General features: G+C 33.2%; 1 protein-coding gene across 1 annotated transcript; it reads left to right on the plus strand.

Moving 5' to 3' along the window:
- The first annotated feature begins 9,622 nt into the window (after positions 1-9,622).
- Positions 9,623-19,352, plus strand: LOC140772673 (chromatin assembly factor 1 subunit FSM). Its single transcript, XM_073114850.1, has 13 exons — positions 9,623-9,749; positions 9,972-10,864; positions 10,963-11,062; positions 15,011-15,158; positions 15,261-15,384; positions 15,803-16,173; positions 16,344-16,703; positions 16,785-16,866; positions 16,939-17,076; positions 17,784-18,194; positions 18,351-18,488; positions 18,601-18,646; positions 18,789-19,352. The coding sequence occupies exons 2-13, from the start codon at positions 10,178-10,180 to the stop codon at positions 18,959-18,961; spliced, it is 2,778 nt and encodes a 925-aa protein (XP_072970951.1). The 5' UTR covers positions 9,623-9,749; positions 9,972-10,177; the 3' UTR covers positions 18,962-19,352.
- Positions 19,353-23,922: the final 4,570 nt, after the last annotated feature.

Here is a 23,922-nt window from a genome sequence, read left to right on the forward strand (position 1 = left end):
TTTGTAGAGAATGAGGAAGAATAATTAAATAATCAATTAGGAGAACAATCAAATATACTATCAAGCACTTGTCTTTACATAATAGCAAAAGGCCAACGGTGATAGAGGATGATGGTGTTGAATTAATTTATATTAATTTCAATATTTATGTCACACATGAAAATAATTTAAATGTGTATGCTATCATTTAAATAAGCTTAAAATTTAAGTGATCTAATTAATTATTAATTAATTAGCTTAAGGGTATAATTGTTATGAAATTTATGTGTAGATATTATTATGTAATTTATTTTTCTATAAGAGGTAAAATTAAAAATAAAGGGCAATGGTTCCTACTTTTGGCTTGGTGATTTTTGTCTCATATATCTCTTTTTGAGATAATTTTATAATATTTACTAAGAACAATGAGGAAGACTATCACATGCCATCAATAAATTCAAGTATGCTTCCGAAAATCTAATCTTATTATACTTATGATTTTAACATGGATATAAATTATATTATTTTTACGAATTGAACTAGAAATATTTTAGAATCTATGATCAATCTCTAACAAGTGGTATCAGAGTTTAATTTATGCTTAATTCCTTAAGTCTCTTGATTATATCGGAGATTAATTATGAAGAATTTTGTATAGTTCATACATTTATATATTTTAGAGTTTTAATCCTTTGATGATTGTTATATGAATTAAAACTGAAGTTAACCTAATTTAGATTTACTCCATTATATGCACATGCTCATATATTTTTTTAATGGTTTTTGGCACTGTTTATGATTTGAAAGATGGCATTTGCCATCTTGATCTCTGTACTGCAGCGCTACTTGCATACATAGCACCGCTTACGCACGAAGCGCTATGGTTAATAAAAAATATTAATTCTGAATTGATTGTAAGCCATGTTTAGTTAACTCAAATAATGACTTGGGTTAAGTAATAAATGTATTATTTTGGGTCAAATTTTCTTTTGCTTCCGCTCAAACTTAGAAGGCTCTGATCTTATAATATGGTTTAATTTTAATTTTATTTTTATTGTCAGAAAGTCATAAATATGTATAATAGTTTGATTTGTTTCACATGGATCTTTAAATCTAATTAATTACATGTAATATCTATTATTTAAATTAATTATTTAACACTCCAAATGGGTCAATTGAAACAAGATGTTACTAAAGTAACATTCTTGTGTAGATTGGCTTATTCGGAATGATTAGATGTTAGTATGCCTATAAATTCATGGGGATATAATCGGCCCAAAGAAAGTTTAATATTTGACAGAATTGTATACACACTTATGATGGTAAATATTTGATAATTATAAATATAACATAATATGAATAATGAATCAGTCCAAAAATAAATTTATTATTTGACATAAATCATTGTCAATATTTGATCATTACAACAAGAGTACCACTTACAATTAATATTACTATCGAAAAACTTGATATTAATGTTATGTTAGGTATTATGTATCTTGAGATGTAAGTTTCTAAACTACTTTAGGTAAATTTGGTTATTGTTATTTATTTGAAAATAATCAATTTAATTTATCTATGAATTCAAATATTATTGAAACTATTTTACTTAATATTTATGATAATCCATATTTACTGAAAATTGCTCCATCTTACAATGAAAACTCTGCATGTGAAATTACAAGGTATTAAATGTAAATTAGGTAAAGAAAATCCAGCCCCATTATAGCATAAACTCCTAGATGACATCTTTAAATCTAGAGTTGAACAATTTGTGTCTGATAAAATTTTAGAATACATTGATTTTTTAGATTTTGATGTCTGTGTTAAGTGTATCAAGAGAAAACAAGCTAAAACAACAAAATTAGGTTTAAAAAAAAACTATGTACGTCTTAGAATTAATTCATACGAATATATGTGAATCATTTTATATGACATCTTATAATAGCTAGAAGTACTTTTATAACATTCATAGATGATTATTCAAGATATGGTTACTTATTTTTTATACATGATAAATCATATGCTTTAGATATATTCAAAACATTTAAAGCTAAAATTAAGTTATAACTTAACAAAATGATAAAGAGTGTCAGATCTCACCGTGATAATGAATTTTATAATAAATATGAAAGATTAAGTGAACAACGTTCAGGTTCTTTTGCTAAATACCTAAAGAAATATAAAATCGTCCCATAATACACTATACTAGGGTCACCTATTATGAATGTGTCTCTAAAAGACGAAACTGGACTCTTAAGGATATGGTAAAGAGTATGATTAGTCATTCTACTTTACTAGAGTCACTCTGGGTGAAGCTCTCAATACTGCTTATATCATGAATCAAGTACTAATTAAAACGGCTGCAAAAATACCTTATAAGCTTTAGACAGACCGAAAACGTAGTTTAAAATACTTACATATTTGAGGATATCCAACTGACGCTAGGACTTATATACTACATGAAAAAAAATTGGACTCTAAAATAGTAAACGGCTACTTTATAGGCTATGCTGAGCGATCAAGTGGATACAAATTTTATGATATTACAAATAGGTTAGTAACTATAATATTTTTTGAGAATATTGAGTTTGGAGGGATCAATCTGAATTCCTACTAGTGTTTTTGACGATATGCATATTTTTATATTTGTTACTAATCTTGATCCTTAACCAAATAATGTTGTTCAACCCCTTATTCAAGATGATGTAATTGCTCCTAATGAACAAACTAAACAATTTCAAGAGTTTATTTCATTAAGGTAATGTATGAGAGAAAAGAGAAATATAATTTTAAATAATTATATTAAATAATTTCAAGAGTTTATTTCATTTGGGAACTTGTCTCATTACCAAATAGTGCAAAGCTCATTGGTTATAAATAGATATTTTAAAAAATATTAAATGGTAATGTGCAGAGGTATAAAGCATACATTTTATAGCTAAATGCTTTACTAGAAAAGAAAGAATTGACTTTAAAGAGATTATCTCTCTGATTTCTACAAAAGCACATCTTGTTGCATATTTTAATATTGAGTTGCATTAGGTGGATGTCAAAACAATATTTCTCAATGGTGGTATTGAAGAAACAATCTAATGCAACTAGAAAACTTTGTATCCAGTACCCTAAAGAATATAGTCTATAAATTAATCAAATCTATATATGGGCTCAAGCAAGCATCTATAAATTTAATGAAGTCATTGTCTTATTTGGTTTTGAGATAAATATTATTGATAAATGTATGTATCACAAGTTTAGTGGAGTAAACATATATTCTTGGTTTTATATATTAATGTCATATTGTTGTCATAAATGATATATGCATACTACATGACACCAAGAGAATTCTATCGAGAAATTTTAGATAAAAGATCTTAGTGACGCCTCATTTGTATTAAGAATCCAAATACATTAATATTGTTCTCGGAGTATTCTAGAATTGTCTCAAAAGAGCTATATCGATAAAGTTCTCAGAAGACTTGAGATATAAAATTACAAACTAGGTGACACCCCTGTTTCTAAAGGAGACAAGTTCAGTTTTATCCAGTGCCCAAAGAACAGTTTTGAAATTAAAAAAATATAGAAGATTCCTTATGATTTAGTTGTAGAGAGTTTAATGTATGCTTAGATATGTATACGTCTAGATATTGCATATATTATTAGCATGTTAGGCAGATATTTAAGTAACCTCGGTATGGATTATTGAAAATATATACTCACATATATGAGATATTTAGAACAAAGGAGTATATAGTTACATATATCAGTTAGAGATTGTTGGGTATTCTGACTCGGATTTTATTGGATGCCAAGATAACATGAGATTCACATTGGGCTAATGTTTACCTATTGGCTAGTGTAACTATTTTTAAAGTTCTACTAGACAAACACAGCTTCGTCCACCATGTTAATATAGTTTGTAATATATTATGAGACATCTAATCATGGAACATGACTGTCGAATTTTATTACTGCGCTGCGCATTTAGAAGGTATTGAAAGACCACTCAAAATATTTTGTGACAATAACAATAAGAGCTATACAAAATTAAAACATATTAATATCAAATTCATAATTATAAAAAAAAGAGTGCATAGTGGACTCATATTTATAGATCATATTGATATAAACTCCATTATAGCATATTCGCTCACAAAATGATTACCACCCAATAATTTTCATAAGCACACTGCTTATATGGGTGTTTTTTTTTTATTTACGAATATTTTATTTTAGTGGGAGTTTGTATTATTTTCCGTTTATTACTTTATCTTATACTTTAAATATTTTATATATTTTAGATTATTTTCTATAGAAATAAAATATTGAGTTTATTGCAATCAGTTAAATTTAGTGATAATCTCAATGAAGATTGTTAGATTAATTTATATTAATTTCAGTAATTTTGCCACACATGTAAATAATTAAAATGTGTATGCTATCATTTAAAAATGCCTAATATTAAGTGATCTAATTATTTATTAATTAATTAGCTTAAGGGTATAATTGTCATGGAATTTATGTGTAAATATTATTATGTAATTTATTTATTTATAAGAGGCAGAATTAGAAATAAAGAAAATTATAACCGTCAAAAAATAGTTTTCATTTTAGGGGTAATAGTCCCCACTTTTGCCTTCGTGAATTTTCTCTCATATATCTCTTTTTCAAAAAGAATTTTACGATATTCACTAAGAATATAATATAAAGACTATCACAAAGATCATCTCCCACTTTATTTCCTCCATCAATGGATTCTTCTTCAAATCTAATCTCATTTTACTTATCGTTTAATATAGATATAAATCATATTATTTTTTAGGGATTGAACTAGAAATATTTTAGGATTTATGATCAATCTCTACCAAATTATACTTGAATTTAATCAAAATGATGATTCATTTACTCATTTTGCTCTATTTTTATATTTTTGATCTTGTAGCTTTTGAAAAAGTTGCCAAGAAAAAAAGTGGCAATTTAACATAAGACAATGAATGAAGAAATTGCACATATTAAAAATAATAACATTTAGATGTTAAATAGATGTTCTAAAGAATGGAGAATAATTGGTGTTACTTATAGACAAAATTGAAGGTAAACTATAAAGTTGACAAATAAAAAATGTGTTTGGTGGGTTAGGACTATGAACAAAAGTTTAGTGTGGATTATGAAAAGGTTTATGTTTCTATTACAAGTTATAATACAATTACAGTAGTGATTACATTGGCTACTCAAAGCGATCTAATTACTAAATGTAAAGTTAACATGTTTTACTTAGAGATTAACAATAGCAGTTATATATTGATCAACCTCCTAGCTATGTGAAACTTGGTTGAGAGCATAAAGTTTATAAATTGGAAAAAAAACTTAAATGAACTAAAATTAGCATCTAGAGCTTAGTATAGTTATATACATGTTTATTTTTCTCATGGAAATATTTTAAAAATGTTTAGATGAGCATGCTCTTTACACAAAACATGAAAATGAGAGAAATGTTTATTGTATGCTTGCATGCAGATAATTTAATTTATACGAAAAATAATATAGCAATGTTTGAAAATTTTATGTAGTCATTCATACTTAAATTTGATATGTTTGATCTTGAAATGATTTATTACTTTCTTAACTTAGAAGTAGTGTAATATATTGACAAAATATTTATTTCTCAGAAGATATTTATGTTATTTAGGTAGGTTCAGATGAACAATTGCAACAAGACACCATGAAAAGTTGGGTTGAAATATAAAAAAAATTATAAAGAAAAGAAAGTTGATGACATTCTATAAAAATAAATTGTAAGAAGCTTGATGCATTTAAGTACAACAATCCCAGATATCATACATGTTGCTAAGTGATATTAGCAAGTATATGAATAATCTAAGAGAAATACATCTCTTAGTAGCCAAGATGATCTTTCTATACTTGAAGGGTATTACAAATTTTGATTTTTCTATAAGAAAAAAAGATGTCATAGTTGATTAAGTTCACTGATAGTAATTATGTTGGAATTTAGATGATCAAATGGGCACTTATATATTTTTTATGCTGAGATTAAGGGTTATGTCATGGTCATAAAAAAGTAGCCAATCAATTACTTTATTAACCATTGAAGCTAAATTTGTTATTATCACTACATGTGACTTTCAAATTGTTTGGTTGAAAAAAATTACTTAAAAAGTTAAGCTTCTAATAACAATAATATGTAACAAGTTATTATGGTAGCAGTTTTCTAAAATCCATGTTCATTTTTTTAAAGATAAAATTTCTATTAAAGTGCTAAACTTAATTACATAAGCTAGCGAGCAAAATTCGCACTAGAGGGGTTGGGAAAGACCCTTGCCAGGTGTATCCAAAATCGTCATGTCTATCAGATAAAGCTAACTAGTCTCCTACTTTGTTAGCTTCTTGATATATATGTTTTATAGAGTGTGACATTGCATCCGAATTATAAGGAGTCATTCATTTATAGCGACGACTTCTGCTATGATAGTGGATTGAAATAAGCGCAACGACTGCTTGTAGTTATCAAAGAATCCGACGAAGAGTGTAGGATGTAGCTTACCCTGCCGAGCTCATTGGGATTCAAAAACGAGCCGTCAATGGGAAGAGATATATAGTTAGTGCGATGTTTTCCAAAGTTTCTCTTATCTAGGAGAAAGAACTTGGTAGTATTTATAGGCTATGGCCATTATCTTTTCCCATAAAATTTCAACAATTTTTTTTATTATCCTATTGAAATAAATATGATTTCTATTATTTTATATGTTTTATAGGGTAATACTTATAAGCAGCAGCATTAAGGACCAATTTTAATTATTAGTGTTATCAAGAGACATAACCCAACTACCTTGGAACCAAGTTTGATCTAGAACACCTATGAGCCAACTTTTGTTAAATTTTACCCATACAGCCTTGCATAAGAGCAAATAAATAATAGATGATTACAAAATTCATGCAGGCCACAGATGCGGCAGACATTGAGGCAGCCTAGTCCTCGACCCTTTGGCAAGGTTCTTATTAGCAGTCAGTTTTAGGATACCTTTCAAAGAAACATCTTAATTTTCGGCAGCACTCTGAACTACTAGATTGCTTTTTAGTCTTTCCAAGTTGTCGAGTTCGTTGGATCAATCATATTGAGCATATTGTAGATCGACTTAGCAGTTGCTAACCCGAAAGGATTTGAGGGCCAAACCTAAATGTCGTGAGCACTAATAATAGGGAGGTGGATTCCAAGGATCCTCTTGGTAAGACTAGGACCGAACAAATCATTGAGTCTATGTGATATAAAGTGAAGAAAAAGATGAGAAAATGATATTTTATTTTTATAAAATTACCATGAATACTATTTAATTTGATATAAAATAGGTTCATGAGATAAATATCAAGGGTAAATAAGTAATTGTGTTAATGTGTGGTATACGATGCAATTTTAATGAATAATATTTGTATTCTAGAATAAGATTAGTATAGTGTTTAGTTATTATTCTAGAATAAAGAGTTATATTTTGGAATAACAAAAAATTATTCCTAAAATGAATAGAGACTACTAAATTCACAAACAAAGCCACAATGTACATTTGGGAAATAAATATCTCCATCACAAATATTTTTTAGGCAAAGATCTTCAAATAAAAAGAGAATAACATAAAATGTGAGTTAACAATAATAACAAACACATTGTCTAGATAGAATAAACACTGCAATAATAGATTAATGCAGGCAGCTGGGTAAGGCAAACAGAGATTTATTTGAGGTAAAGTTAGGTTTAGAAAAGTTGTCTATATATTAACGGGTTAACCCGACCCGACCTATGTACTCAAACTGGTCACTGATGTAAACCCAAACAATATGTTTACAACCCGAATTCAATTAACCTAAATCCAAACCCAATTAAGACCTAGATTATCGTATCGAGTTATCGAGTTGAATCAATATTTGCCACCTCTATAGCTACATATTATAATAACAATTGTAAGACTTTTAATTTGTCCTATGGAAGACACCGTATATTAGGAAAGATCATGAATATCTACTTTTTGTACGAGATTTAAAAATCAACTTGAAAAACAATAATTAATTAATATATTCGACCTTGGTTGGGTTGAAGCTAAATTTTGAGTTAGATTAGTTGGCCTCATTTCTTAGTTTTGATTTAGGTACATTGAACTAGGCTAAGTTAATTTGGTGTTTAGTTTTGAATTAGGCTAAGAGTGCATTTTATATTTGTGATGTGATATAAAACAGTGAAAACATATTGGTTATAGAGGAAAATGAATGATATGTAAATTTAATAAACAAAGATAACTTTTTCATATCATGATAGTGGTCATTATTATAATATATAAATATTATATGATATCTATAAAAGTCATTTAAGGGCTTAAGTGCATATTTGAAATAATTTAATAATTTATATGGTGTTTATAATAGGGATTTACTGATTTAAATACATATTTGAAAGAAGTTGCTAGCTTATATAAAATTTATAATATGTATCTGCAGGTTTAAGTGCATATTTGAAAAAATCTATAAGTTTATATAATATTTATAATAGACATTTGCAAGCTTAAGTGCATATTTAAAAAGATTATTGGCTTATATGGTTTCTATAATAGTTATTTGAGAGTTTAAGTGCATATTTGAAAGGATTTGATGGCTATGATGTCTATAATAGTCAGTTGTGAGTTTAAATAATATCTAAAATAATTTGTTGATTTATATAATGTCTGTAATAGACATTTGCGAGCTTAAGTGTATATTTGAAAAAAGAGAGAGACTCGATTGGACATGATTTAATATATCCACATATGCAGATATATTTTATAATATAAAATATAAATATTTTAGAATAAAGAAGAGAGAGATGTGAGGTAAAATTGACACGACATAGAATTAATAGATTTAAGTCATATCAAAGATAAAATTAGAATCAATTTCAAAATAATATTAAAATTTAATATTTATTTATTCGAGACTAAATTTGATTAGAAAAAATAATTAATTTATCAGTTAATTTAGTATTCTATACTGAACCAGATTTGGGGTCTTGACCAAGTTCACTGACCTCATGAGTTCAAAACAAACAAGGCTCATATTATTTTGGATTCAATACAATGAATGTGGCTAGTTGGTGCAACATTGTATATTTATTTAGGGTTTATCTATCTAGTAGGTGCAACATTGGATGTTTATTTTAGGAAACCCTACGAGGCGTAATAAGCAATTTATAAATAATTATAATAAAAAACGAGCCCTTCTTCCTATACAACAATATATGCTATTTATAATCAATCTCAGCCCATAGAACTAATCTGAAACCCACTCGATTAATTAATAGTTTCCATCTCTGTATCAGTCTATCGTAACCAAAATCAATCAAAATGGACGGCCAAGATCAACGGACACGTTTACCTCAACGTCCTCCGCGAGACATTCCATGCTCAATTTTCCGCGAAGCGGCACGAGGTGACGAAAGATAACAATTGGCGGGAAGAGACGCGCCTCGCATCAATTTCGATCAGACGGCTGACGAGTCTCCATCCTCCCATGCAGTAACATCGGTCGAGGTTAGCCGTCGGATCTGATGTGGCCTTGCACGATTGTTAAGGCACCTCAGATGAATTTGGATACTGTCCCTTCTACTCGAGTGAAGAATAAAGAGAAGGGAAAAGGGGGAGGAGGCCGGTGAATCTTCGCTGAATCGCGGAGGAATTCGATCGAAGCAATCCATTTCCTCGAAAATTTCGGTCCACCCAAATTTGCATCGAGAGGTAAGGAATCCAATTTTTGTTTTTGTTTTTGTTTTCCCCCTTGATTTCTGCGCGATTTCTTTTATTGTTGGAAATGGGATAAATTGGGGGTTTGATACGTTATTTTTTCCAACGGGTTCAGGACTTTTTTCGGGTAACATCATTTCGAACTTGTGTTTTTTTGTTGTGTTGGGAGGAATTTTCTTATATTTTTCTCGAAATTTCTATCTTCTTTTCCTGTAGCCACTGTTCCCGAGGTGACGCCGGGGGAGAGAAGAGGAAAGGGATCAAGGGCGAGGGTTCTTTGAACTCTTAGCGGTAGATATTTGAGCCCTTCATTTGTTGAGGGATCAGTAAAAGATCCAAACTTTGGCTACCTAGAATTTCTCTACACCATTTTTGGGGCTTTCTGGTGTTGGATTCATTGAGGGGTTCCTGTGGAAGGTGTAATGATTCTTGGTACTATTAATCCCGAGGTCCCGGAAGTCGATCGGGACCCGATAGTTGTTGATAACGCCTCAGGTGATGGGTTGAAACAATTGCGACCAAATGCAGCAGATCTCGTAGTTCTTAATCATGCTCCTGATTTTGACGGCGATCCGATGATCCTCGACAGTTATCCAGCCGAATTGTCTAAAGAGTTACAAGGCAGAGAAGGTGTTGAAGTCAAAGGAGATTCCATTGTTAATGAAAGATCTCATTTAGAAGCAGTAGAACGATCCCAAGTTGTGAAGAATAAAGAGAAGGGGGTGAAGAAACAGCTGAAGAGAAAGAGAGCTTCTATTGATGAGGCTTCATTCAATAATGACAAGGAAGCTCTTATTACAGATTGCCACAAGGAGCTCGAAGACCTTTTTGAGTGTTACAAGGAGGTTTCAGGGCTTTTGCTACATTTGGAAGAGGGTGTGAATTTGTCAAACAACTCAACGATTGCTTTCTTGCTGGAGGAGAGTAACCTTCCATTTTCTAAGTTGGTGGATAAGATTTTTGAAAGGATGAAGGCACGGGACGGGATTACATTGGCTATGGTGCGCAGTTCTGTGCTTTTTGTCGGGCAGAGAACAATGTATGGAACATCTAATGCGGATGCTGACGTACTGGAAGATGAGTCGGAGTCATGCCTATGGTGTTGGGAGGTAAAATCTTGGTCTTCGTTTATGTCATTTCTCTGTTTCCGTTGCATGTACAATGATGTTTACTATTTGTCGGTTCTTGTTGTTTGCTTGTTGAACAGACAAGGGACCTGAAGTTGTTATCGGCAGGTCTACGTGGAACTTTAGCTATCCGACGTACTGCTCGGAAGAAAATTTATGAGAGGATATCTGCTCTTTCAGGTAAGATTATCATAATATTATTGGTTGGCGCTCCAAATGCTCAGATAGTGAGTAACTTTAATTAATTACTTATCTTTCTTAATTCCTTATGTACTGGCACTGGAATAAGTAAATTTTGTTTTGGAAAGTTGTAGCTTCCCCATTGATATTTAATTGGCATTACAATTATGTCCACGAAAATTTTGGCAATATTAGAACTACATGGTGCTGCTTCTACGAATTGCCCATGTCTGTATGTATAGTAACTTTTATATGATGCTTTATCTGGAGCATTTGCATGGCTATACATAGCTGAGGCTTAAATTTTTGGACATCGGGAAAATGAGGAATGTCCATATGAGTGCAGAAGTTCCTGAACATTTATCAAACTGTTTCTTCCTTTTAATTGGGGTTGTATATCAAGTAAGTAACTATTTTCTGTAATGAGGAACAAGTTTTCCTTTTATTTTAAATTTTTGCCTTCCACAGACATGCATTTGTGTGTAGGGAAAATGGAAAAGCCATCAAGGTTTTAAAAGACCGGAGACTAGAGGCAGTAGCCCGACAAGAGATCATGTAACCCCTAGCAGGGGCCCAAAATTCAAGATGGTTAAAAAAGAAATTAAAATAAGAAATATAGTAATGCATTCTTGTTAAGAACTATAGTAAGCTATTAGAATCCACTAACTCATCAACATGCAATCTTATTAATAATTATAGTAGTACATTTTTAGTAAAATTAATACATACAATCTAAACAATATAGAAAAATATTCTTGTTAAGAACTATAGTAAGCTTTTAGAACTCATTAACTCATCAACATGTATTATAATTTTGAAGTTTAGAGTCAATCTATATACTAAAATATGATGATATGCTAAGGCGGTCAGTCACCTAGACGAAGCCTAATCAGAGAGTTATAATTTATCTAAGGTGGGAGCCTAGGCTTTAAGGTGGAAGTTTTCTATAACAATGAGAGTTGTTGAGAAAGGAGGATGTTTAATTGATGGTGTAAGGAAATATTCTGAAAGAGGTCTTTTAGATTTGGAGGGCAGTGATACTTCTTAAAGCAGATTGCATGATGGAAGCGGCTGAGAGGATGAGGGGTGGCAGCTGGTAATCCTTTCTTATTGATCTACAGTAGTGTGCATTACTGCATTTAAACGAGTTGAGGATGGTCCAATAACTTCAATAGCAGACCACAGCCAAAAAGTCTTTCATTGCTGAGCTTATTTGACTGTAACATTGCAGGCAATCCTGCACACTTCACAACGATTGTGTGACAAAAACAATAGAAATGGAAAAACGAAATTGCTTGCCAATCTGTCCAATTGCCTTACTTTTTTAATTTAAGAGTTGGGTATTGTATGCATGGTTTGACGTTTTGTCTGAAACTAAGACATTTCATCAAAACGTTTCGCATTTCGGTCTATATTCCGATCTAAAACTGCCCCCAAAACTAGCATCCAACCAAAACAACCTTAGTAATAATTGTGTTAATATATGTTTTAAATTCTAAGCTGGATTTATCTTAAAACCAATTTGTTCCTAATCAATGTCAACCTCATTGCTCAAATGCTATTAAATTTTGTGTGATACATTGAAAAAATAAGATAAAAAAACTATTTATCAAAAGAAGTTTGAAACTAAAACCGAAACCGAAACCGACTGAAACTAAAAATAAGTTTTGTTTTTTAACCAAGCTAAAACTAAAACCAAACTTTGATTGTATGAACTGAGTTCAGCCCTTTCAGGCCTATATATGTTTTCTGCAATCTTTTCCTGAAAGCATTTGCAACTAATTTCTGTAGCAATAGGCATCATTGTGAAGAATGTCGGTCATCCATGGAGATGCGGACAGCATGGAATGAGCAAGTAGAAAGTTTCATCGTGAATATATCAGGCACCGGCTAATAACTTTACTTTTAAAATAAGGTAGCAGTAGTCCATTTAATAAAGTTTTTTCCTTTTAGAGAGAAATATGAATGGGAGAACAAAAGAGAAACCTATTTAGAGCATAATTCTTGTTGGACTTGAGGATTATGATTGAATCTTGAGTCACTCTTGAGGAGCAGCTGTGCAGATGACAGCAGATCAGCAGTGGAGTTTATTAGAAGGAAAATATTGCGCAGCTGCATAGTACATAGTACATAATATCCTCATGCACCAGTACTAGTCCATATTCCTTATATTCTTTTTTTTGGTGAGCTGGTTGCATAGTAAAAGCAATACATGTTCATAGAGTTATCTTTTTGTGCCTAATTTTCTGTAAGTTGATGAGATCAGAACTCAAGAAAAAGAAACAATTTGTTTGAATTATTGTGATTCTCATGTTATGCCTTTGCTGAACTGAGGGGTGACAACATTGTTATGATTCAACTAGAAAGGGAAGAAATTTGCGCTAGCAGGCTGCCCTTAATTGTATCAGTTCTTTAATGCGGGCTATACCGTCAACTTTTAATAGAGGATTGTGATCTTTTTGAGCAATACTCTGAATGATCTTTTGGAGAACAAGAATCAATTACAAACTGAACCAACATAATCAAGTCTTTGGTCATAATTGAAGCTGATCAATCACAAATATATGTTGGATTCTAAGTCTACAATATTGTAAGGATCCCAAGAAAGAACTACTTATAGGATTTGAGTAGGCGGTCTTGTAGAGTTTGTATATCTGTATCAAAATTAATTAACATTTTCCAAGAAAAGCTTTGCTTTTTTCCTGAAATCTGAATCAGTTACGTGGTCACCAGCTTGTGCGAGCAATTTATTCGTTGAACAAGAATAGTGAGGCTTCTATTTGTGCTATGACAAAAGAAGTGTATTTTCCTTTAATGCCTTCTCATAACTATGAGATAATAAGGTCTTTCTGGTTTAGTCATAGGGAATAAAAGTAAGTGTAGTTGTAGAACTTACTCTAGCATTAGTTCTTTGTTTGGATTCAATAATGTGTCTGGAAGATATTGTCTAGTGGAAATTATTACAATTCAAATTCTGTCTAATTTAGCATTATCTTAAATTGATAAAGTGAAAGCTTAACTTTGTATCCTCGTTCTCTTTTCCGAAGAGGAGTTGCTAGAAATAGAATATTATAATGGAAAGGAGTATGCTAAGGGCATATAATTAGGGCTTCTTTATTTTTTTGTAATGAGGTCAACAATCAAGGAGTCTTCTTTATTCCTGCTGATTTCAGGTAGGAATTGCCTGGATCAGCCTAAACTGGTGCTTTTTTGCCCCTTTTCGTCTGTTCGAGTCAGATCCGACTGGACCCGAAAGCACAATAGCTATTTTCCCTTTTCTATCCCATCTTCTTTTCTCCCCTTTGGTCTGTCCTTCCCTGATGCATCCCATCCATCCAGATCCGGCGATAGCAAGTGATTATGAGTAGTTTTGCAACGTGAGTGACCTCTGAAGAGTTATCTGGTAAGCCGAGGTAAAATTTTCCTCTCTTTTTTGGTTTGGATTTTTGTTCCTTTTTTATCTCCCTCCCTCCACTGCCCCTATCTCCCTTATTCCTCTCTTCTGTAGCATTCCTTTTCGATGTTGCAACAGTCCTTTCTTTGTTGCTGCACCAGTCTAAATAGACAGATGGGCATAGGGATAAGGAGAGGGTAATTTCCGTGTTTTTCTTGTCATTTTTCTGAACTTTTAGGGTTTTCTCGCAGTTTATGATTAGTTTTAGGATTTAGACAATTAAAAATAATCTGATATTAAAACAGCTGATATGGGTGACATATATCATTTTCTCCATTGGCTGAGATTGAAACTGGTACCTGGAACCTTGCTCTAGGCTTTTGAATATCTGCTGTATGTGCATTGTTCTATACCGTCCTTTTAATATTGAATTTAAATTAGATATGTTACTTTTTCTGAATACTGATGAGATTGAATGTTTCCTTTTGCAACACAAAAAGGAAAAGTAAAAAGTTCTTACCTGTGAGCGCATGGCATGTTTCTGCTTGTTGCAGCAACTTTATCAGCGTTGACGACTCCAGAAGCTCATGATAGTAAGAAGTGTGACTTAACTAAAGCTTCAATGAAACTTGGGAAAGTTTTAAATGTTGAAGGCATTCGTTCATTGCTGGAAAAGTTGAAACAGAGGAACAATGTTGAAATGTATGGAACTGTTCGTTGTAGAGTTGTGTAGTGTCCTTTACTTTTTTCCATCTTCCTGATTGATACTCTAATTTCTAATGATGTTACCTCCTGTCATGACAGGGCTGAGAAGGAAGCCAGATTGAAAGAGAAAGAATTAATCAAGGAAATGGAGAGAAATAAACGGAATGTTGAGAAAGAAAAGAAGAAAATGGATCGGGAGATCCAGAAAGAAAAATTGCAGATTGTGAGTTCTATAATTTATATTTCCATGTTTGGATTTTATTTTTAACATTTTATTGTACTTTCCATGTGCTGCCTTAGTCTTAAATTAGAAAGTCGTTATTTGGCAAACTTGTTGGAGAAAAATTCAACTGACTGGAGGCAATTTTTTCTTATATTTATGGAAGTTGAGTAGATGATCCTGTTTCCATTATCATAGGAACTAGTACAATAAGTTTTCTAACTTTAATTAGTCAAAATCAATTCACTTTGACCTAGATGTGTGTTCAGCATGAAATGGAGAACGCTATTTAACCTGTAGATTAGTTGGCCGTTTCTTATGTGTGATTAATTTATTAATGATTGCTCTGAAACACTATTTGTTTTCTGTAGACTTTCACCCTTGCAGATTTTGTATAACAGTTTCCATATTCACATTGCAGGAAAAGGAACTTAAGCGGGTGCAAGAAGAAGCTGAGAAGGAAGTCAAGATTCGTGAAAAAGAAGAGGCTGAAATGAAGAAGCAACTGAAGAGGCAGCAGGAAGAAGCAGAAAGGGAACAAAAACGCCGTGAAAAGGAAGAAGCAGAACTGAGGAAACAACTCGCCATTCAGAAGCAAGCAAATTTGATGGAACGGTTTCTTAAAACTAAGAAGAGTAGCAAAAGTTCAGGTGATTCTGACAACGGGTTACCTACCAAGGGCCCAAACGTCGAGTCATTTTGTCAGAGAGAAGAGGTGGTTGGTGCTGCTACATCATCAATGGACTGCATCTTTTCTCAGGAAGACAAGGGTTCACTGGAGGACCATTGGAGGTTAGTTACAACATCTGGTGCTAGCATATCTCATTTTCTTTCCTTTAAGAAATTTATTTAAATGGGATGTGGCTTTTGAAACATGCACATCTGTGATTGTGGAAAACATCTTTGATAACTTGGTAATAAGTTGTTTATTCTCACGAATAATTGGTTGTTTCATAATGCAGATCCCATGTCATGGGCTGGCGAAAATTATCTTGTTGCAATAAGTTTGGGAGATGGGGTGTTAGACGCAACCCTAAGACTGAGTTAGTTAAGGAGCTTAAGCTGCAAAAACCTTCTGAAGCTCACCCTCTTGGAAAATTTGCATCTCCAAATGGAAAATTATGCTCTCATATGGAGAGCCAAGGGAGTGAACCAAGTGCTGATGAACTTTTGGATGAATTAAAAGTATCTCTTGTGAATGACATGCCATGTCATGTTGGTCCTGATACTTCCCCAGCTTCTGTTCGGTTAGTGAAGAAAAAGCTTTTACAGTTTGACAAAAGTCACAGGCCAGCATATTATGGTACTTGGAGCAAGAAAAGGTGAGTACTTCTTTCCTTATATCACTACTATTTGGTGCATTTGCAATTTGTGATGTTTTATTCAGAATGTGTGCATTGCAGTGATGTTATTGGAGGAAGGCACCCTCTCAAGGAGGATCCTATGTTGGACTATGATGTTGATAGTGATGAAGAGTGGGAAGAGGTAATTAACTAATAATAACAGTTGTTTGTTTTTTATGAGAGAAACTGTGTCAACCTCCTATTTTATTCACAGGAGGATCCAGGTGAAAGCCTTTCTGACTGTGACAAGGATAATGAAGAAAATCTTGAGGAAGAAAATAGTAGGGCCGATGATCAAGAGGAAAGTGAAGACAGTTTTGTTGTGCCTGATAGTTATCTCTCAGAAAATGAGGTACATAGTGGGTATAACTAAATTGCCCTGTTTCAATTTAGTTTCCTGATCATTGTTTCACTATATTAATTACTCTGCATTTAGAAGGACATGAGTACACCATCCTACTGCTGTGTTTGATGCCATAATGAGATGAGTTTACATTTCGTTCAGAAACTAGAAACACATAGAGCTATATAATTGGAAGAATGCCTGCATGATAATTATGTGCAAGTATGGCCCATCTACTGGAATTGCAGTTTGTATTCGTAATTTTTATTCAGACTACCAAGAGGGTTACTTGAATATATTAAAAGGGAAAAATTGGTAAGAGGAATACTTGCGGAATTTTGACGATTTTAAGCATTTGATCATTTGGATGCTTGTATAGATTGGTTTCCAGTTTTAAATTGTTTATTTGGACTCCTTCAAGCTCCAGTGGAACTGTAGATGTTGCTTCCTTGTAGCTTGAACCAAACTTGTGTTTCTATTTAGTCAGTTATCAATCAAGTGTCCTTATGTTTTATTTGCAGTTCCTCCATGATTTAGATGTTACATTTGCTAGAAATTTTTTAAATGGCTGTGTTCTGGTTGGAGCTGATTGAAACATATTGTAAATCTTTAGCTGACACAGCTAACTACTCCTTTCTCCATAAAGCTGAATTTTCGTTTTCTTCTGACTAAAGGGTGGTATTTATCATAATTCAACTTCATCCTATTATATGCAGGGAGTTCATATCGGGAGTCCATCAGATGTCAATGAGGATGAGGCCAGCAGCCTCCCAGGCAAGCCAGATGTTGACGTTGAGGAGTCTAGGTGTTTTCTGCGTCAGCAGAAAATTCTTCATGATTTGACTGTACAGGCTCTTCGGAAGAACCAGCCACTGGTGATATCCAACCTAAATCATGAAAAATCTGAATTAATGATGGCTCAAGATCTTGTAGGGATGGTTAAACTTGAGCAGCTTTGTTTGCAAGCTCTTTGCATGCGAGCTTATCCTGGAGGCTCCATCATTGATATGACAACAAAGGAAAATCCATCAAGAGAGGATCAAGGTATTTGCCAGTCAAATAGCAAGAACACAAACACACCTACAACCTCATCATCAGCTATTCCAGATTCAGACTTGCCAGAATTTGTAAGTGCACACAAGAGAGTGAAATGAATATTTTATTCTAAAGTATATACTGGTGGTGGCTGGGCACTGATTTGTTCTATTTGTTTCCTGCCATCTGTTTCCTTGATGATGATCTCATCTTCTTTTAATGGATAAGTATTACACTTTGGATTACAGGTTAGGGTGATTCAATCTTGCTCGCATGGATTGAGTAAGGTGGTTGATTTATTGCAACAAAAATTCTCAATGATCTCCAAGTCACAATTGCGAAATAAAGTGCGTGAGATATCTGATTTCGTTGATAACCGCTGGCAGGTAGTTGAGAATTGTGCTTCTGCTTAACCCTGAATGCTGATCTCTATATTGCTGCATGAGAAAGACCCCAACTATTACTTGATTGTTTTATTTGTCTCTGTGGCCTATGCAGGTTAAGAAGGAGGTCTTGGACAAGCTAGGCGTATCTGTTTCTCCAGGTACCCAGTTTATTTTTGCACTCACATGCACAACATAAGCATCACTGATGAATTGAAGTTTCTAAACAATTATGTCCTAACTGTTTTTTTTTCTTGCTTTTGGCTGCAATACTTCCACAACTGATGTTGATTTTCTTGTCAGAGAAAGGTGGAGGACCCAAAGGGATAGCTATGTACTTCTCGAAACGATGTTTGCCCCCTGAAGGGAAGTCCATTAACACTTGTGGATCTTCACCTCAGTCGAGCTTGAAATTAAGAGATGGCCACACTCCGGAGGCAGAATTGCATATTACCAGTTCTCCACCTCAGTCATGATTAAGAGCTCATCATAATCGAAGTGACAGTCTCCTGCCCGAGGCTAAATTGGAGCCCCCTTCTGAGCCTTGCTGCATAAGTTGAGATGCTTTTGTTTTTTCTTGAGCTGACCAGCTCTGCTTGGACTGCAGCCTTCCTGGAACTGCCCTGATAATGTATAGAATTTAGATGTAGAATTGGAGAAGAAGCAATGCGTGTGGGTACATCGGTGATGTTCATATAAGAACAAGGTTCTGGTTGGTTTTCCAGTTTTGGATGTATGATTGTATGAAGGGTTTAATGTTTAGCAAATGAGTTATTTGAACTGTTAACTTTAGGTGTTTCTATCTTGTAAACTGGCAAAAAGTATAATATGTTAACATAATAGAAGCCAACCTATTGGTGTTCTGTATACCGAGTGTTGATCTTCAATTGATATCTCTAAGGTATTTTTTATTGTATTTCTGGAAGCCAGACCTTTGCAATCTGATGCATCAATTTGTCACATTTAGGGTTTTTTTAATAGGTAGCTCTTAGTACTGCAACATAATTTGTCGTGCTAATCAAATAGATACAATCAAGCAAAACTGTATGCCCGCATTCATTTGCAAAATTGGCTGGCACCTCCTCAGCTTAGCTGGGCGAAAGCTTAATATAGCTCTCTATTTAAAAAAAAAGGTCATTCTGCTAGATAGAAATGCATTAAATATTTGGATGCTATTCTTGGATTAATGATGCCTCCTTTTGCGAAATATCATTCTACTCAACCTTAGAAAAAAAAAAATTCAAGTCGGCTTTATTCATCCCCTAAACGAATTTAGTTCAAATTAGTATAAGGAAGTTAACATCAGAATAAGCTATTATATTGTTTAGTTCAACTTTTATATAAGTATTAATAATTATATTTGATGTAACATAAAAGTAATATAAAAGTATTAGAGAATAGTGAATTCGTATAGGGAATTAGTAATGTTTTATACCAAATAACGAAAATACATTTGATAAGGTGTGAAATGGTACTAATAATATATATATTTTAAAAATATATATTTTTTTATTACAAATGCGGGTTTAAAATAATCCATATATCAGCATTAAGAATAAATGTGAACTTATAAATGTATTACAGTGTGGATATATAGTCATGTAATACATGACGATATAGATATATAACTATATAATATATGACAATATGTGATAGTGCAGATATATAACTATATAGTGTGTGATAGTGCTAATAATATTTATGTAATGCTTCGCAGTGTGGATATATAGTCATGTAGTGCGTGGCAATGTATATGTTATAAATTTTACTATATGTCATTTGCAAAATGTGATATTATTAGCCGTAGTGGGTAAGTCATAAGGCATTTTAAGCATGTCGTGTATTTGAGTGCGGGAGCATGCTATGACCAATAGATGCTATGACATATGTGTTCGTGAGATAAGGGCAATGTCATTGTAAGATAGTTGAACATTTGTGTTTTGGAGCACTAAAAAATGTAATGTTATAAGATGAACTGGTGCATGCTAGACAATAGGGTGCCTAATATCCCTATCGTATTGCATACCACCTTCTATGGAGAGAGCATGATATGCTTATAATGATAATTTGATTTGCATTTATATCTGCATTCGAATGGAAGTATTTTAAGAATGGCTAACTTGATACTTTTATGACATGAATTGAACGAGGATGATTTATTGAATATATACTTAAATATGTACTTACTTGTCACTTGTTTATTTTTTTTGGAGCTCTATCATTTATTGACTTTATTATATTTTTCACTTTGCAAATCAAATTTAAAACCAATTTTCAAAACTATTATATATTATATAATTATATTTTCTTAAAAGAAAAGAAATTATTTAATTTTCTGTGCCAAGTAATTATTAGCATAGCACATGCACTAAACCTTACTAATATTATGGCTAGACATGTTGCCAGCGTTAGACCTGATGATTCATTATATACATTTAATGGTTTAAGAATAAACTATGTTGAATGAGATGTATCATAATTAATTAAACTATGATTTCAGATAGTTATTTTTCTTTATTAAGATGAATCTTAGTGGTCCATGCTTTATTTTTTTTTATAGATTATTCTTTATTTTTAGAGATTGATACCACATGAAAGACGAGTGAGAAATATTATTTTTATTCAATTAGAATAGGTCATCCTTATCCTAATTAGGATGCTCTCAACGCATTATTTCTCAAAAGTCTATTCAATTAAGAGAAGATTTTAATAACTACTATATCTCTATCCAAAAGCATCATATATGTATATATATATAACGATCTCGGAGTAAAGTATTTGTATATCAACTTGATCATCACCTCGAGTTTAAGCATTCCTCTATCTGCATTAAAGATCTTACATTTGCTCCATCAATATTATCAAATATTTTCAATAATTATAGACTAGATAAAAGAGCTAGCCCTTTTCAATATATAGATTCGCTAATTAAGGCAGACCTATATATTGCTTACAATAGTATTGTGTACAGCTTAGTCTAAACTATAAAAAATATCTAAGTAAATCAAGGATGTAAGATTTATGTGAAAATTTATCAACCAAGAAAAAAATCGTAGTATCATATACTAGACCCATCTCCAAATTCAAACAAAGAGTGCAAATCTATACTCATAAATGTACTACAAAAGTCAAAATCTCTAAAATAAAAATCTCTCTTATAAACTTTTCTCCAATGGACAAGCTAACTAACCAATACATACTTTATCCATGCGAGTATTAAGCGCAATAGGTTGTTCCCTCGTAACGCACAAAAATAATCAAAATTTTTTTGCACATCTCGAAATGAAACACAAGCCTCCATGCTTGCCTATATCATTACCTTTCTACTTGGGGTCTCGAAGCCATCTCACATCAAGTTAAAAAAAACACTTCAAATCCTAATTAGATGAGGTAACTATTTAATGAGGTGGAGTTCATCCAACGGATCATCTCATATAGTTCCTTTACATATGAAGCCATTTGATTTTCAACCTTTCATCACAAATATTGGGACTAGACTACTACGTGGAAGTGGTGAGTTAAAAGGATTATTTCAGAAAAACTTGAGTAATAGTGTCATATTATATCGACACACTAGGAAATACTCTTAGGAGATGTTCTAAGCTCAAGACTAAAGATTAAGCAAAGTTTGACACCTAAATCAATTAAAGTGAAGGATGTTGGTGTAAGCTCACTCGATTTGACTAGGTGTGGGTTGAGACCAGCGCTATGCGGGCGGACTCCACAAATGGTGGCACCTTGATCAGGGAAAAATTAAAATAAATATGAAGCCTACAATTAGGAGAAATCTGGCTGGGTCAAGTCATTTTATTATTCCCACCTATCTTAAACCCATAGCTTGTCTTACTATTTCGACAAACATGGCTGCTAATCCAAAGCCCCATATTACAAAGGGTGGGCATTTGTCTGCCTCTAGAAAGATCTAACTTAGTGTTAGGGGAGATTGCCAAAGACGACCATGAGGTGTTGACTGAGTAGGTAGTCCATGTCGTTCTAAGAGAGTCATTCAAAGACAATCTACTTAGAGGAGAGGCCTATTGAGCTTTCCAAGGATGAGCGAGAGGAGGCAAACATGGATGTGGGTGATAGGAAATTTAGTTCCAAGATAAAATCTAGAGAGGATTATGGAGCTGGTACTCGAAAGTTCATGCATAAGAAGGCTAAGAAGAAAGCCCCTGAGTCTTATTCTAAGCGAAAAATGGGTTCGAGGGATAGTATGCCGATGAAGCTGGCCAACCAAGTCGGTGATTAATGATGATAGTCTCATAGAAATATAGAGGTATGGCCAAAAAAGACACTATAAATTAACACAAAGAGATAAGTTTTTATTTAACCCTAAGTTATTTATTTTGCTTAAAACTAGGACTGATGCTACTAATGCCTTGAAATTTGCTAGCAAATTGGGCTCACAATGGCGTGCCGAGACAGTTGCTAGTAGAGGTTGCTCTAGGGTTATTGTGCTGTGTTAGAGGGAGGGGGAGCTCTAGGTTACACATTCCATTTTCAATTTCAGGCTTTGCATGCTATAATCATAGTGGTTGGTCTGAATTCTTAGATTATCTCTTCTGTCTATGTTCTAACAATATCTTGGCAGCGAGCCTTCTCCAAGGTGAAGCGGAGGCTACCAGAAGGGCACTCACTATTGCTAATGAGAAAGACTTGAAAATCATTAGGTTTAAAGTGGATTCTAAAATTTTGGTCAAAGTCTTGTGTCAATAAGCTCTTATATCTTGGCAAATCAAACACATTGTATCTAGGGTGGTAAACAAGCCAAGGTTGAGTGAACTGACTCTAGGTCGGGCTCAACCGAGCCTAGTTTGATTTTTAGGCTTGGTTCAGCTCAAATTGAGTTGAGCTTGAGTTAAGCCAGTTTGAGCCAGAGCCGAGCCTAATTAGAAGAAGAGGTTGCGACGATAGCTTGTCGAATGAGGAGTAGGCTGAAGGAGGAGGAGGTGGCGACAATGACTTGCTGAAGGAGGAGGTCAGACGAGGAGGTTGAAGGCGGAGTCGACGGCTGCGATAGCTTGTTGAAGGAGAAGGAGGCTGGATGAGTAGGAGGAGGATGTGAAAGCGGTGAGAACACCATTTTTCATTAAAACCTACTCTTTGTTTACTCTCTTTTTATTTCTCCAAAATGGCACGAAGAAAAAGTAAATCCAGCCTACTAAGCAAACTCTCCTTTTTAAGTATTTTTTTTGTCATAGGAGAGAGAGAATGAGAAGGTGGCGTCGGAGGAAGCGAAGAGGAATTGAATGCGAGAGTTGGTGGTGGAAATAGTCTACTAAGCTGACACAACTTAGACGAGATGGGACGGGGCAGACTCATATACAATGTAGGAGAATAGCACATCCTTCTTTGTAAGTAGGTGTGACTATTTTACATTATATTGGATGAAAAATAAGAGAAGACAAGTAGGGTGTAAACGAGGCTATTGGGC

Source organism: Typha angustifolia, chromosome 12 (genome assembly GCF_048772165.1).
Source record: "Typha angustifolia cultivar Huaian chromosome 12, ASM4877216v1, whole genome shotgun sequence".
Lineage (NCBI taxonomy): Eukaryota > Viridiplantae > Streptophyta > Magnoliopsida > Poales > Typhaceae > Typha > Typha angustifolia.

Bases quoted from the DNA above. Each gene is read 5' to 3' on its own strand.
- LOC140772673 (XM_073114850.1), top strand. From the start codon at position 10,178: ATGATTCTTGGTACTATTAATCCCGAGGTCCCGGAAGTCGATCGGGAC. The intron at 15,385-15,802 runs GTGAGTTCTATA...TTCACATTGCAG, and splicing joins AGAAAGAAAAATTGCAGATT to GAAAAGGAACTTAAGCGGGT. The intron at 16,174-16,343 runs GTTAGTTACAAC...TTCATAATGCAG, and splicing joins TCACTGGAGGACCATTGGAG to ATCCCATGTCATGGGCTGGC.